General features: G+C 37.1%; 2 protein-coding genes across 2 annotated transcripts; both read right to left on the bottom strand.

Annotated features, from left to right (window-relative positions):
- Positions 1-3,999: 3,999 nt before the first annotated feature.
- Positions 4,000-7,192, bottom strand: LOC149051001 (uncharacterized). The gene is made up of 6 exons (XM_089193632.1): positions 7,138-7,192; positions 6,236-6,486; positions 5,559-5,673; positions 5,182-5,337; positions 4,466-4,886; positions 4,000-4,171 (listed from the first exon to the last, which is right to left on the bottom strand). Exons 1-6 carry the CDS (start codon positions 7,190-7,192, stop codon positions 4,000-4,002), a joined length of 1,170 nt encoding a protein of 389 aa, XP_089049758.1.
- A 1,789-nt stretch (positions 7,193-8,981) lies between these two features.
- On the bottom strand, positions 8,982-12,467 carry LOC149051000 (microfibril-associated glycoprotein 4-like). The gene is made up of 4 exons (XM_089196207.1): positions 12,032-12,467; positions 10,446-10,560; positions 9,951-10,371; positions 8,982-9,347 (listed from the first exon to the last, which is right to left on the bottom strand). The coding sequence occupies exons 1-4, from the start codon at positions 12,350-12,352 to the stop codon at positions 9,110-9,112; spliced, it is 1,095 nt and encodes a 364-aa protein (XP_089052333.1). The 5' UTR covers positions 12,353-12,467; the 3' UTR covers positions 8,982-9,109.
- Between the last annotated feature and the right edge of the window lie 73 nt (positions 12,468-12,540).

Below are 12,540 nucleotides of genomic sequence, written 5' to 3'. Positions count from 1 at the left end.
CTGTACAAAGTCACTATCACAATGAAGTTAAATACAGTTATTATTGGGAAAACTAATACAATAATTGTAATTATTACTGATGCAAAGTGAAAGAGAGAAACACCCAAGATAAGAGTGGAAAGTTTTTATTCCATTTCTTATAGAAAGTTCCCAAGTCTTTATTTCTTGAGGCAATGTATTTTTTCTGTTTGATGATTAATTTTGACTTTTAGTTTGAAACTGTCTATATTTGGATGTGCATGCGTCCTTCTGCAATCCAAGATATGCATTTTTCCGATTAGAATGAAATAATTTAGTAAAGGGCATGAGAGTGATGTAATACCTATTATGATATCTTGAAGGCTGAGAGCCATAACTTGTTTTGTTATTGCGAAATAATAATTTTCGAAATGTTTCCGAAATATATTCGAGTAAGGGCAAAAGAAAACGAGGTGATGTAATGTTTCTGATTATTTGTCTTTATCACTTCCTTGGTTTTGTCGAAACATGTTGAGTTTTCAGGGTAATCAATATTATATACACATCTCCGGTTTCGATTTCATATGTTAGACTGTCTGTTTCTGTAAAAATGCAATCTTGCTTTTCTTCTATACTTCTGAATTATATTATGAATTGATTGTCAAACAACGTGGAAGTTATGAAATTCATTTTAGAGACGGTTACAAAGGAGGCGCTGCAGATGTCATACTGAAAAAAACATCACTGGGTCAAAGAAGCTGACACAACATAACGACTCTTGAGAATACAAGAGCTTATTGGGGTCAAATTTGTTCTAATTATTAGGGTTAACAATTCAATAACTCTTGAAATTTCCACAGGTGAACTAGATGGAATAAATAACGGTATTTTTTTTATTCCAAAAATTGGCTAAAAATTGTAATTTTTTAACTCAGTTCTATATAGCAATTGAAATGTTTTTTGATTTCGATCATATGGATAAAAAAATTGATGAAAGTCAATTAGACGAGATTAAAACATTATAACGATTTTATGATAAATCAGTTTTTAGCTACACAGGAGAGCGTGCAAATATTTAAAAAAATTGAATTTAGCGTGTAATTTATTTTCAGCATCTCATGTTGAACACAATAGAAAGTGACATGACACTCAACTCAACTGTATTAGGGACCATACCTGGAGCTGGTGTTTTACCATATCAAACTCTTTCCCCCGTGCGACGAACATTTGTTTTTCTCAGCTCCAGGTGTACGCAACCACTTACCCCACGTAATGCGCATGCTCTCCGTTACGAATTTTCAAAATGGCGGACAGGTCAAAGAGGGAAATTAAAAAAACAAAGCGATTTTGCAATGAATCCTCAACATACACCCTAGTTAGAAAGGCGAGATCGATATGATATTAAATCGATACCGAGGGCCCGTTTAATTGCCTTCCGCCACGATTATTAGCTTTCTTGACAGCTTTCTGAAGACAGAATACTTTCTTTCTGAAGACTTTCTGATATGCGGCTATTGATTATTACACCTCGTATACCTGATTGCTCAAACACTTTGTTTACGATTGTTGAAAGGACCGACTCATGGTTCTCCGTCTTCGTCTTGACATTGCTTTGAAATAGTATAGACTAGAAAGCTGAAACGAAAAATTAATCAGGGAAGTTTACGAAAAATCCAGCAAACAAGCTTTAAAAAGGCATTTATTTAGACTTCGTACTTCAACGAACTTCACAAACCTTACTTGTTTATCTTGTAAGTAAACGATGACAGATTAATTCCCGGAGCGCTTTCTGAGTTTCCCGATCCCTCTCCTACTGCTTTCACGCTTACAAAACAGGAAAAATCAAAAGGAGGAAGATACAGCTGTTTTCAAACGCCATTTGACGAAGGTAAATCTGCTTTTTGTTCGACACTTTACATATCAAAACAAAGGAAATTTGTTCCTCTTTTTGATTCTGGCGGTACATTTTTAATTTGTGCCTGCGTAAAAGAGATATCACCCGAGACCCTTCGCTCGGTCGTGTTTTGATCAAAAACGCCTTGTTAATTTCACGCAACCGCTCGGAGAAAAGGTAAAAATGACGAGGGAAAAACTTAATCTTCAAGTTAGAAAATTAGCGAAAAAGAAAGCCACAATATTATAGTTTAATATTTCAGAGGTACATCTTTCAGAGAATCCGCACGATGGTAAAACATTCGAAAATTTCACTCGATTTGAGTGGGGTGTTGAAGTGGGCGTGGTCACTACATTCATGTTAAGACTATTTGTACCCCATGAGTTTGATATGTTTAGACTAACGATGCAATAAAAAATTATAAGAAAAAAATCGCGCTATGTGGTTTAGCTTACACATCATATGACAAAATACTGGTTGATTTGCGATCGTTAATGAGAGTTAAGCTGTGAGATGAACTGGATTTTTTGACACATCTAAGGGTAGTTGATGATATTGTCAATGACATGTATCCTCCGGTAGACAAATGGGATAAACAATATTCATAAAAATTTATCTCAAAATAATTGTTTTGATATCATCCGCAATTAGTTTTTGAATTCCACTCCAATATTTCTTGTAGAATTGTAATGTTCTTTTTGATTTGGATATTAGTATGCTTTTAGATTGTAATTTAATCATTTTGAATATTCGTTTTAGTTTACCGTTAATATTTATCATCCGTTAGCGCTCACTACTAATTTGAGGTAATACACTCTCAATATTTTCAAAAATCTCTCATATCTTATTTTTAAAGTGGTCTGGTGCCGCCAATTACTATACTACAGAAGATAACATGACTCCATGCATGTTTGAAGCGTTTTGGCAAACTCTTCAGTGAAGTGTCGGCTCAAGGTTTATTATTATTAGTTATGAAGAATTTTAATAACCTAGCAGCGACGAACGGAAACGAAACTCAGAGTTAGGAATCCGTCACTGACTTCTATTACCTGGGATCTGCGGCAACTGGTCTTGGGACTTGCTTTTTCAATTAATCACGAAACTCTTAGACAATTCAAAAGGGGCAAAGGGTGTAGAGTTGAGCCGGGCCAGTCCAGTAGTCCAAAAGTTTCTGTTTCTTCACTACTGCGACGATACGTTTTCGGCCGGGACGGTAAAGTTTCCCTGTAATTTGTCGTGTGATCAACTGCCATCGATCATGGACAAAACCTTTCAACTTTCTATTGAGACTTCCGCATAGTCCTTATCCAGAGATACATTAAAATACCCGTTCTGAATAACGTTCGTGAGTGGTACAGCAGAGAAATAACAAGAACACGCTGGGGACAGATGAATATCGATATTCATCTAAAAGGTTAAGGCTGATGTTGTTCAGTTTGAGAGGATTTAGCGAAAGGTGTCATAGTCTTTTCATATCCCAAAGGCCTCTTGTAGTGTGTTTTCGCCGGCTTTCGTCTAGGACTTCAATTGCAATGTTTTTTACATTGCTTCTTGCACCGCACAACATTTCGCAAAACGTTGAGAAATAAGAAACTGGGTAGAATCTTCAAGAGAGCCTGGTCCAAAATCATTGAGGGTAGATTTTTCGTTTTCTCTAGCTTTTTTTGCCCACTCCAGTTTCCTTTCGTGTGTTTTTCGTAATGAATTTATGGATTTCGTTTTAACATATGTAAATGATGCATGTGTAGTCCTCCCCGTCAAAAGTTTAAGAGGAAGAAAACATACGCTTGTTTCTAAATTTTTATTGCATAACTACGCTAGCAGGTGCAAAAATGTTGTCCGATTTGAAGCATTATACGCAATACAATATGGTTTTTTTAAACATTACCGGTCAGTATCTGCCTGTTACTATATAGGTGTTAAATTTATTTCTAAATTGCACAAGGGTGCGATGTTTCCCCTTTTTTCAAGAAAACCCTATATTTGCGGAACGAGGATAAATTTATATCTTTCTTAATACGATGGGTCTAAAAGAAGCGTTAAACAAATTTGTTTACTTTCTATGAATGCCGCTTAACAAACAAAAGCGTTATTGAAATAGTTGTCTTGAAATACACTTTGCCTCCTGAGTGATTTAGTAAGAAATTTCAAAACGAGTCGAATTTTCCACCCATCGCCGCGGGGGGCTGCCGGGATAGGGTTAAGCCGTTGAGGTTAGAATTGTGACAATGCCTGTACCACCAGGCTCCTTTGTACAACAGTGCACAGTTGTCAACGCTCAAGTCGTTGTCCACATCTTTCGTCGTAAACAACATCTTACTATAATGAATCGTTCAAACAATTAGGCAATCAGTCAGTCATTTAGCCAATTAAATAATTAGTTTATCACTCAGTCAAATAATCAATCAATCAAACAGGAAATCATCAGTCAATCAATCTGCCAATCCATCATCAGTCAGTCAAAAATTTATTTAGTCAGTCTCGTAATCACTAAGTCCAAAATCGTTTCAGTTACCGGTAATCATCCCATTAGTCAATTAGGTTATCAATTCTCTATACACATGGGATTTTGGATTATATTTAGTTGCTCTTTGTGGTTACGATCTCATTTACCTTAAGGAATGTCTCCCAGCCATGCAGTCACCAGCGGTACCTCTGTAATCTCCAATCAGAAGCTGATACTTGTCAGCCTCGTCTGCCATCTTAAAAGTAGTGTACTCAGCGTAAGTGATGTTCCCTTCAAAGTCTTCCAAGTCAACTCTCAGCATGACGTCATCAGAGTCTGTCAAACGGTGTATATTGTCGTTTCCAAGCCAAAACTCGCCACTCAGATTTCCAAAGCCGTTTTTGTAGGATTCCCATCCACGATAGAAGTCAACAGAGCCGTCCAAACGTCTCTGAAAAACGGTCCAACCTCCACTTTCCGTTGTCATGTCACACAACACTTGGATTGAATTGCCCCCATCTGGATTGATGGTGTATACGCCACTAGAATTCCAACCGTCTCGAAGCAGTTCGGCGCAGCTTTTTCGTTCTATAACAATAGAATAGTGGGAAAAAAGGAGTAAACTAAAAAAACGGAACCGAGGTTCTCGGTTCCTTAGGCAAGGAACCCATAGACATACAGCGAGTCAGCTCAAAATGTAGGGAAATGTTGAAAGTGCTTAACTGTTTGGCTCCTAGATGTCTCGCTGAACTTTTCTTTAGAAAGAGTGGCATTACTGAATACAGTCTCGGGGGATCCTCTATCCCACTGCAGTTGCCTTTATTAAAATAGATACTCTACCTACTGGAGTAGAAACTAATTTGTATTCCAACTGAAACAAAACTCGATAAATATTCACTTTCATTTAGAAACCCATCGCCTTTATATCCATCCTTACACGAACAGCTGTATGACCTTTCAGAATTGTTACATATGGCGTTCACGTGACAAGCATGGTTCCCGTCTGTGCACTCGTCCAATATACAAAATGTCAACTTACCTCCAGCATTACTGATCGTTTGACTCAATGAAATTTTGTTTTGATGTTCCCCCTACAACCCGTAATTGATCGGGAGTGTGCCTCGTGTTTTAACTTCGATGTGTCACTAATTAATTTAAAATGCTATAAAACTCTTCAAAAACTCTCTCTTTGAAAACCGATGAAGGAAGCGATCACAGGTTTATGTAGTAGGCAATGCCAAACTTATTACACTCATTCACCTGTTTCGCACTTGTCTCCAGTAAATCCCGGTGAACAAACGCAGAGATAGGTTTCGTGTTCAAAATCTGAATAACATCGTGAGTTTGGAGGACACTGAGCGGTACCACATGGATTCTTTCATAAAATGCAAAAGAAAATATATGGAAATTAAACAAAAAGAACCAGCTTCTATTGGTTTTTCGCAAGATGTTCAGAAGACAAAGAGATCTTTAAATGAATAAAGGTATCAAATAAAGAAAAGATGGAAATATTTCGTCGTTGATTGGTTAACGTTTCTAATTGAATGTGGAAAATTTTCCAAATATCATCCTACACGCAACCTCTTGGCAGGATAAAAATTTTAGCAGGAACTCACAGCTACTACATTTACATAACGTCTAATCTGGCCCAATCGGCTCTGCCCGCACTGTAATATGACCATAAGTCACTGTATTCATTTAGTTTTACAACTTGAAGCAGGCAACGACAAAATACAGAGTTAGCGAATTTTTCTTGATGTCAAATCAGAACGTAAGCCATTACACACAATTTCCATTGCTGTCAAGAGGTTTTTCCAAGCTTTGTGACGTTTTGAGCCAACATTTTGTGGTCCAAAAATCAAGAAACTCATCTTTATGAAAAAGCAATTTCTCTATTTTCATGTTATGCTTTTCACTACACCCCCTCCCCATGATACCTTTGTTGCGCGGTGAAGGGAGCCTTGCCGTGCCCTCAAGTCGTCTGGATCTCTAACACCTTCGGAATCACTCAGCTCACACAAGTAACCACCTTCCTCATTTGGACCAAAGTTGTATGATTCACACTTGACTTCAATGAAACACTGTATTTCACAAATCTCTGCTGTCTTTGCTCTCGGTGTGCTGATCGCGTGATTTAGGAGAGCCTTGTTTGCAACTGGCTCTTCAAACTTCTTTTTTATGCATAGAACTATTTAAATTTCACAACACCGTACAACTATCAATTATTGATTTTTAAGAATGGCAAACAATTTCTGGTTTCTTGTATGGATTCTTCATAAATAGAAACGTTCCGATTTTAGTTAACAGCGAGACAATAACGATTAAAACCTTACATTTCAGTTTGGAACATTTGGGGCACCGACTTTATGAGCCATACTATTTTATGGTGTCTTTATGAATGAAAAAGTTTCGCAATGACTTTTGACAGCGAGCTCCACTGCGAGACAAGAAGGCTTCAGTGTAAAAAGACTGGTGCACCGACTTTGAGAGGTTATCAAAAGATCACACATTCAATCATAATTTGGCAAAAACCGGCTAGAAAGGGTGATGAAATAAAGATAAAAATATTTTTTTTATTTGAGCCATGAACTTTGCTTTCGAAACTTGTTTATTTTTGATAAAAAGTAATTGTTGTCATTAAAGTTTAGATTAGTTTAGATCAAAATAATTGGCGAAAAACAGTATAGTTTAGCAAACAGTTGCCATCATTTAAATTGAGCTAAAAATCTAAAACCTGCATTTATCTTTCAATGAATAAAAAGTATAAAATTATGGTGGACTTAACTGGATCTATAGGAATAAGAAATTGTGTGGAAAAATAAAATCATAATCCTCCTACCTATATCTGAGAGGCCACTCCACGAGAGCCTCTTTAAAACCACGAAAAGAAACATGATACATAACTGAAAACAATTCATGGAATCTAGGACGAACTGCAAGTAACTGAAGGGAAACCTTCTTTGAAGCCATACAGGTTCAACGATTATTCTGTTATTGCCAAAAGGCTGGCTCTATTGTAAAGAATTACCGACAAATTTTGTCTGAGTTATGAGTGGCGGGTCAATTTACACTCAAAGAAAGTTAAGGATATTGATGAATTTTCTTTTGTATTACCAATAATATTTCTGCTAATTAATTTTTGATGGCCTCCTCGCCCCAATGGAGAAGTTTACCTCCATACCAGGATCTGCCCGTCAAATAAGACACTCTATTTTCATTTGAGTTAAACTCGAATTTTAAGATTATGTAAAAGGTGAAACAAACTTTGATGAATCTCGCAGCTTTTTTTTTTTTTTTTTTTTTTACAAAAAAACGCTTTTATCACCATTTCGATGATTCCTCGACACAAGTAAGTTTATATTCTGTCTTTACCTCTTGGAAAGAAATTATTTATCTTTATTAAAATTGTTCAGCCAATCAAATTGATCAAACTTTCTCAAATGTCGTTTTCGGCATTTTCTTGCTATTGCTGTGAAAGTTGTATGACATTCATCTTAACACGTTTTCCCACGCTTTGCATTCGACAAGAATTTTATGAGTCTTCTTCTATTTCGTTGCAAACGCTTCCATTCAGACCAATTTTTCTTTAATCTCTATCAAAGTTAGCGGCTTCGAAGTTAAGTGTTATTATTCCAATGTCTCCGTTTATAACAATAATTTTCTTAGAGGCCAGAGCTGGTGTTATCTACTTATCTATTTTGTGAGATTGTATAATTAATGGCGATTACAACCATTATTGATTTTATGCAAAAAAAGGGCGAAGAACAAAAACACAGGCAACAAAGATAACATCACTCCATGCCTGTTTGAGGCATTTTAATACATTTTTGAGTGAAATTTCTCAAGGCTTATAATTAATATTATCGAAGAATTTTAATAACCTATGCGGCGACGAACAGAAACGAAACGCAGAAGATTGGCTCGGACTAACTGGAGGTTAGAAATCCGTCACTCATTTCCATGTACCAGGGATCTGCGGCAAATGGACTTCGGACCTGCTTTGTCAATTAGTTGTGAAACTCCTAGACATTACTAAGGGGGCACAGGGTGCAAAGCTGAGCCAGGCTAGTCCGGCAGTCCAAAAGTTTCTGTTTCTTCACTACTACGACGATACGTTCTCTGCCGGGACGGTAGAATTTCCCTGTAATTTTCTGTGTGATCAAACGTGAAGTGATTAACTGAACGGAAATATAAGGGAACGGAACTCAGAAAATTCGCTTGGTCTGATGGGAGGGCAGCTCCTCTTTACAAATCTCCATATACCAGAGATTACGGTCATTGAACTTTGGACTTAATTTTTCTCGTCTTTAATGCTTCTACTACTTCCGAAGAATGAAACACAAATCAATGGAAATTATCAAGTTAAAGCTGTTTGGAGAATTTTGGTTACAATTCTCTAATGAAAATATAAGCCAAATTTTCAGCCGTTTTTTAGTATTATAACTGTTAAGCGAACAATAAATTAGGGGACTTGCTCTCACTTTAATTAATGCTTCGCAATTCTCTCGAATACAAGTCAATATAAATTTTCAATGCAAATGGCGCATGTAGAATCCTGGTTGCAGTTTTCAACTGCTAATCGAAGTTGTAGTCCAAAGGCTCCTATATGATTAAACTTATAAAAACTTTTACATACGGCTACACTTAATTGTTGCTTCGTCGGTATAATTTGTATTAAAAGCCATCAAAAAAATTCAGTTCAATTTAATGCCGGGTGTCATCATAAATACGTATTTACTTGCTGAGCTAGGTTTAGCGGGGGTTTAAGTTCAAATTGGTTCCTTTTCGTTCACTCTTGCACAGACATCACCTTATGCCTTCGTTTTTACTTTCATCACGGTACGTTTTAGTGAGTAATAAAACCCCCTAAAGGTGTACCAATTGACTCCATCAGCAAAAGTGGCATGGGAACCATTGAGGTATAATCCGTTCAGATTGGACCAATGGCAATTTCTGTACCACCAGGCTCCCTTAAAACGTTGGGCGCAGCTGGGTAGGTCATTACGATAATCATTGTCTTGATCTTTTGTAGAAAACTGCATATAATTGCTGAAATGAAAAAAAGTTCGTTTAAGCTTGTTTCTAACATACTTGAATATATATTTAAACACCACTTAACGTGTTTGTGCGAATGGAACATCCGGCTTCAGGTTTGAAATCCAATCAAAGCCTGGTAAGATTTTCAGTTTCGTTCGGTGTCAGTATACTAATGAAGTACCATTAATCACAACGTGCTTCCCCTCAGCCGGTAATGGATCATCTCCGTTCTTTGAATGCACTTTAATTGAGTCACCAGCCTTTCTTATGACATCCACTCTTTGGGGATCATGCTGAAAATTTCAATATCAAATTCATAATAAACCTAGTAATTGAGGTAATTTTGGTTTTATCAACGGATTTGTTAATGTAAATTGGCCACCCTAAATATTTACAAAGGTGACGTTCGCCCTTCGTCAGTGGAAACTGGTAATTGAGGGTTTCTTACAGCAATGGATGTAGCATTGCAGTACTAGAGTCACCAGCCTTGCCATTGTATCCTCCAATCGAAAGCCATAGGGTTAGGGGTTAGGGTTAGGGTCAGCTAGTATTCGAAAGCAAACACCGAATTTAGATAATATTCTTTTTGCACTTTGTGATTCCGATTTCATTTACCTTAGGGAATGTCCCTCAGCCATAGAGTCACCAGCATTACCATTGTATCCTCTAATCAAAAGCCGGTACTTGTCGGCCTCGTCTGCCACCTTAAAAGTCGTGTACTCAGCGTAAGTGATGTTCCCTTCAAAGTCTTGCAAGTCAACTCTCAGCATGACGTCATCAGAGTCTGTCAAGCGGTGTATATTGTCGTTTCCAAGCCAGAACTCACCATTCAGATTTCCAAAGCCGTTTTTGTAGGATTCCCATCCACGATAGAAGTCAACGGAGCCGTCTAAACGTCTCTGAAAAACGGCCCAACCTCCATTGTCCGTATTCATATCACACAATACTTGTATTGGTTTACCGCTATCTGGATTGATGGTGTACACACCACTGGAATTGAGACCATCTTGAAACAATTGAGAGCAACTTCTCGCTTCTGTTGAGAAGAAAATGAGGAGGATTATAAAATAGTTCTTAGAGATAATCAAACAGTAAGACATCTAAACTTACTGCAGGGTTTTCCCGTATAGCCATTGTCACATTTGCATCGTACGCTGCCATCTTTATAGTTCGGAATACAGGTTCCTTTCTCGCCACACTGAAAACTGTCCTCCTCACAAGCACTCTGACAAGGAAAAATTCCATTTACATAAATTATTCTATATTTCAAATAAAAAGGGTTTTTAAAGAGTATGTGTTTCTCAAGCGCTTCTTAAACTTTCTTCGAGTGATTTTTTAAAGAAGAGATTTAAGGAATCGAAATTTTTCGTCGATGAGACGTTTCAAATGGTTTAAGCCGGGTAAAAGAACGCGAAAACGTTCTCGGGCAAGATTGATGTTAACAATAAGACCAAGGTATGTTATTTAACGCATCAATTGTGTCATCGATCATGGACAACAACATGCAACCTTCTATTGGGACTTCCGCGTAGTACTTATGCAGAGATGCATTAAAACACAGATTCTGAGTAACTTTCGTGAGTGGTAGGGCAGAGAAATAAAAGCATGAATACTCTAAGGACAGATGGATACCGATATTTATCCAGACGGTTAAGGGTGATATTGTTTAGTTTGAATAAATTTAGCGACGGGCGCCATGTTATATCCCAAAAGCCTCAAACATTCCCTAAGATATCTTGGACCATATTTGTGGTCAAAACTTGGACATAGCGACAGGCAATTTAGTAACTCTGGCATCATTCGTCTCAAACATCCGCAGAAAAGACCTCGCGAACCTAGTTTCAAATTACGTCTGTACAGGGAATTTTCCGAAGCGTGTTTAGAATTTTAGACATAATTAAAGTTTGTATATAGTTGCATAGGTAGAAATTATTATATTTTAGTCCGTATTTCAAAATGTAAATGGAATTCTATATATATATATATATATATATATCTATTGTAACAAGTGATAGCTTATTTCAACTTAACTTAAATTAACTTATTTGTAATTTTATAGGGAGTATCCCCGATTAGTCGGCCTTCGGGCTGACTAGAAGTTTTAGACACTAAATAAAGTTGATTGATTGATTGATAGTGTGTTATCGCCGGCATTAGTCTAAGATCTTTAATTGCATAGTTTGTTCACATCGCTTCTGGCAATTTTGGAACAGATGGATATCGATATTTAAATATTTTTTCAAAATATTCAGCAAAGGTGTCACATTATTTTCATAGCCCATGGGCTGCCTGTAGTGTGTTTCAAGGATCTTCAATTACATGGTTTGTTTACTTGCACCGCACAACATTTCGCAAAACGTTTGAGAAAAAAGAATCTTCCTCAAAGGATCAAAATAGTCACCCTGGATAGAACCTTCAAGAAGGCCCGGTCCAAAATAACTTTTCCTTTCTTTAGCTTGCTTTGCCCACTTTTACTTTCTTTTTTTTGTTCCCAATAAATTATTGGACCTCGTTTTATCAAACATAAATTTTTCAACCCCGCTCAGGTTGCGAAACGACCTTTCTGCCATTCTAATAGGGCTGACAGTAAATTTAGAAGATATTCCGAATAAATTCACCCACAATTTACGATAATAAGAGTCTTTCACCCAGTCAATGGCCATTGCTGTAACATTACGAAAAAGTACCTCAAATACCTTTATTCCTCTGTAAATAAAACCGTTATCTTCAGTAAAGTTAGCAAATCCAGCAAATCGATCAGAGCCGCTTAGTTGACACTTGAGTTTCTTTGAATCGGTCATTATGGTTCCAAAGTTGTAAGACAGACATCGCTCTTTACCTAAACACTCTAATTGACAGGAACTTTCCGAATCCAACTCTACCTCTCCTATGAGGCTTCCAGTCAGCTTTTTCCCCTTTATCTTGTCAGCGAAGTTAACAGCCTTCAAATCTGGCTCTGAGATACGGTTTATGCCGTACACAACGGCACAAAGAAAAAATATTAAACAGAGATGCATGTGTAGTCTTTACCGTCAGAAAGCTTGTGATGAGGAAAAAATAACGTTTGCCTAATTTCTACGGCTTAACTGGGCTGGCAGGTGCAAAGGAAATTTCCAAATTAAAACAGTTAGTTAATGAGACGTAGAAAATTGTGAAGACACGTCGGCAATAATGGTGGAGAAAGGATAAATCGAGAAGAACAGAC

The sequence above is a fragment of the Pocillopora damicornis genome, chromosome 2, assembly GCF_964200805.1.
Source record: "Pocillopora damicornis chromosome 2, jaPocDami1.2, whole genome shotgun sequence".
Taxonomy (NCBI): domain Eukaryota; kingdom Metazoa; phylum Cnidaria; class Anthozoa; order Scleractinia; family Pocilloporidae; genus Pocillopora; species Pocillopora damicornis.
The sequence above is the reverse complement of the archived record's forward strand: the minus strand, read 5'-3'. Positions and strand labels throughout refer to the sequence as shown.

Bases quoted from the DNA above. Each gene is read 5' to 3' on its own strand.
- LOC149051001 (XM_089193632.1), bottom strand. From the start codon at position 7,192: ATGTTTCTTTTCGTGGTTTTAAAGAGGCTCTCGTGGAGTGGCCTCTCA. The intron at 5,674-6,235 runs GTATCATGGGGA...ATTTTATGAAAG, and splicing joins CCCTTCACCGCGCAACAAAG to AATCCATGTGGTACCGCTCA. The intron at 5,338-5,558 runs GTGAATGAGTGT...GTAATGCTGGAG, and splicing joins TGGAGACAAGTGCGAAACAG to GTAAGTTGACATTTTGTATA.
- LOC149051000 (XM_089196207.1), bottom strand. From the start codon at position 12,352: ATGCATCTCTGTTTAATATTTTTTCTTTGTGCCGTTGTGTACGGCATA. The intron at 10,561-12,031 runs GTATTTGAGGTA...TTTCCTTGTCAG, and splicing joins TTATTTACAGAGGAATAAAG to AGTGCTTGTGAGGAGGACAG. The intron at 9,348-9,950 runs GTAAATGAAATC...TTTTCATTTCAG, and splicing joins GCTGAGGGACATTCCCTAAG to CAATTATATGCAGTTTTCTA.